Genomic DNA, 3,408 nt, shown 5'->3' with positions numbered 1-3,408 from the left:
GAAACCATATCAATGGGAATGAAAGAGGGTAGAATCTAGGTTTTTTTTTTTAAGTCCACCAAAGCTTCTAAGGCTTCTGGGTTAACTTCAGCTTGGGCTTCTTGGCTTGTATTTGCACCATTCTCCTCTGGTTGAAAAGGAGTCGTCCTCAAGTCTAAAGGCTCCACAAATGGCGCAAGATCAGCAACATTGAAAATTGGGGACACGCCATAGTCATCCGAAAACTCCAACCTGTAAGCATTGTCACCCAATTTCTAAACCACTCGAAAAGGAACATCAGCTCTTGATTGCAATTTAGGATACTTTCGGTTAGGAAACCGTTCCTTCCTTAAGTATATCCACACCAAATCTCCAACTTCAAAGAGTTGCTTATGTCTTTTCTTATCGACTTTCTCCTTGTATGTCTTAGTTTATTTTTCAATCTCTTGTTTTACTTCCTCATGTAACTTCTTCAATTGCGTAACTCTCTCTTCAGCATCACCACTAAAAGAATGATTTTGAAGAAAAGGAGATAGGTTTAATGGATCGAGAGGATTCTTACCATAGACTATTTCAAAAGGGCTTCTTCCGGTTGTTCGATTAACCGACTTGTTAAATGCAAACTCGGCATGTGGCAACAAGGATTTCCATTCTCTTACGTTCTTCTTGATTATACTTCTTAGCAAGGCTCCCAAACTTCGATTAACAACTTCAGTTTACCCATCAGTTTGGGGATGATACGATGAGCTATGCTTCAACTCAGTACCGAGCTTAGCCCATAGTGTACACCAAAAATGACTAAGGAACTTGGTATCACGATTAGAGACAATACTTCTAGGAATGCCATGCAACTTAACAATATGATTAAAGAACAAAACCGCCACGTGAGTTGCATCACTAGTCTTATGGCATGGAATGAAGTGTGTCATCTTAGAAAACCTATCCACAACAACGAAGATAGAATCTTTACCTCCTTGCGTCCTTGGCAAACCAAGTATAAAATCCATGCTAATGTATTCCCACGGTGCTATGGGAATTGGCAAAGGCTCTTACAACCCCTTATTGCTTCCATGCATCTTTGCCTTTATACAAGTTTCACACCACTCGATAAGCCTCTTAACATCTCGCTTCAACTTAGGCCAATAGAAGCTTTCTTGAATCAGCTGTAACGTTTTTGAATGTCTAAAGTGACCAGCAAGTCCACCTTCATGTGCTTCCTTCACAATTGACTCCTTCAAAGAGCCTTGTGGAATACAAAGTTGCTTCCTATAGTAAAGGAAGCCATCTCTAATCACAAACATTCTTTGTGGACTCTCCAAACACTTCTTCCATATCTCTCCAAAGTCCATATCAGCCTCATAAAGCTCCTTAATATGGTCAAAACCGAAAATAGTAGTTTGCATGATGGAAAGCAAACTATGTCTTCTACTAAGAGCATCGGCCATCTAATTATGCTTTCCAGCTTTGTGTTTGATAACAAACTGGAAATTTTGAAGGAATTCTACCCATTTTGCATGTCTTGCATTAAGTTTTTGTTGATGGTTAAGATACTTTAAAGCCTCATTATCAGAATATAACACAAATTCTCTAGGCAAAAGATAATGACTCCAGTGTTGCAAAGCATGAACAATAGCATAAAATTCTTTCTCATAAGTAGAATACTTTAACTTAGGACCATTCAATTTCTCACTATAGTAAGCAACGGGTTTACCTTCTCGGCTAAGAACTCCCCCGACTCCAACACCCGAAGCATCACATTCTACTTCAAATAGAGCATCAAAATTAGGCAACTGTAAGATAGGAGCTTGTGTCATCTTCTTCTTGATTAGTTCGAGACTCTTTTGCGCTTCTTTATTCCACTTGAACATGCCTCCTTTCAAACACTCAGTTATAGGAGCAATCAAAGTGCTAAAATTCTTAATGAACCGCCGATAAAATGACACCATGCCATGAAAACTCCTAATATCTAAAATTGACTTAGGAATTGGCCAGCTTAGGATTGCCTCAATCTTGATCGGACCAGCCTGTATCCCTGCACTAGTTACTATGTAACCAAGAAAACAAACTCGGTTAGTATAAAAAGTGCACTTCTTTAGTTGTGCATATAACTTTTCTTTCCTTAGGGTTTCAAAAACCTTCTCCAAATGCTCTCCATGCTTGGCTTCCTCTTTGCTGTAAACTAAGATATCATCAAAATAAACAATAACAAATTTCCCCATAAATGGTCTAAATACATGAGTCATAAGCCGCATAAAGGTACTAGGGGCATTAGACAAACCAAAAGGCATAACAAGCCACTCAAACAAGCCACTCATACAAGCCTTGACTAGTCTTAAAGCAGTTTTCCACTCATCACCTTCTCGCATACGAATTTGATGGTATCCGCTCAATCTTCGAAAAGATCTTAGCCCCATGCAATTGGTCAAATAAATCATCTAACATAGGAATTGGGAAGCGGTATTTGATGGTGATTTTGTTGATGGCACGACTATCAACAGACATCTGCCAAGTGCCATTCTTCTTAGGGACAAGCAAAGCTAGTACGACACAGGGACTAAGGCTCTCTCTTATCAATCCCTTCTCCAAAAGTTCTTCAACTTGCTTTTGAAGTTCAACTTGTTGTGTAGGATTCATCCTAGAGGCTGCCCTGTTTGGTAATGGTGCTCCCGGAATCAAGTCAATTTGATGTTGAATTCCATGCAGAGGTGGAAGTTGCATCGGAACGTCTTCAGCAATCACATCATCAAACTTTGTAATCAGTTCCTTGACACGTGGTTCCAAGAATTGTTCTTCCTGCTTTTGCTCTTCCTTTGCCATGGCTATGTACACAGGTTCCCCTTTGTTGATTTGATCAATAACCTCAAACCTGGTCATTAGAGTATCACGCATGGGCTGATTCTTCTTTGCAAGCTCGTTTTGGTGCATTGGTCTCAAGATAATCTTATGCCCATCCTTTGTAAAGGAGTAGGTATTAAGATGCCCATCATGTAGGATATGTCTGTCATACTTCCACGGTCTCCCAAGTAATAGATGGCAAGCATCCATCTTCATCACATCACACCAAATCTGATCCTTGTAATTCTTGCCAATAGAAAAGGAGACTAAACAACGTTTGGTTACCTTCATGCATCCACCATCTTGTAACCACCGGATGTTGTAAGGTTTGGGATGTTTCTCAATCTTTAATCCCAACTTAGTCACCATCTCTTCTGAAACAGCATTAGTGCAACTTCCACTATCCACGATCACCGAACATACCTTACCATGTGAGGTTCATCTAGTGTGGAACAGTGCATCTTGCTGTCATAGTTCTTTATCTACATGTTCCGTATCTAAACTCCTTTGAATAACAAGCATCTCTCCATCATCTGGATCAACATAGGTGTCATTATCTTTTTCATAATTGTCATCATCTACTTGCTGGTTGGC

At 39.7% G+C, this 3,408-nt stretch overlaps 1 protein-coding gene across 1 annotated transcript; it reads right to left on the bottom strand.

The window, feature by feature from the left end:
- Window positions 1-2,331: 2,331 nt before the first annotated feature.
- Window positions 2,332-3,183, bottom strand: LOC112091257. Its single transcript, XM_024164415.1, has one exon. The coding sequence runs from the start codon at window positions 3,181-3,183 to the stop codon at window positions 2,332-2,334; it is 852 nt and encodes a 283-aa protein (XP_024020183.1).
- Between the last annotated feature and the right edge of the window lie 225 nt (window positions 3,184-3,408).

Source organism: Morus notabilis, unplaced genomic scaffold, assembly GCF_000414095.1.
Source record: "Morus notabilis unplaced genomic scaffold, ASM41409v2 Scaffold523, whole genome shotgun sequence".
NCBI lineage: Eukaryota > Viridiplantae > Streptophyta > Magnoliopsida > Rosales > Moraceae > Morus > Morus notabilis.
The sequence above is the reverse complement of the archived record's forward strand: the minus strand, read 5'-3'. Positions and strand labels throughout refer to the sequence as shown.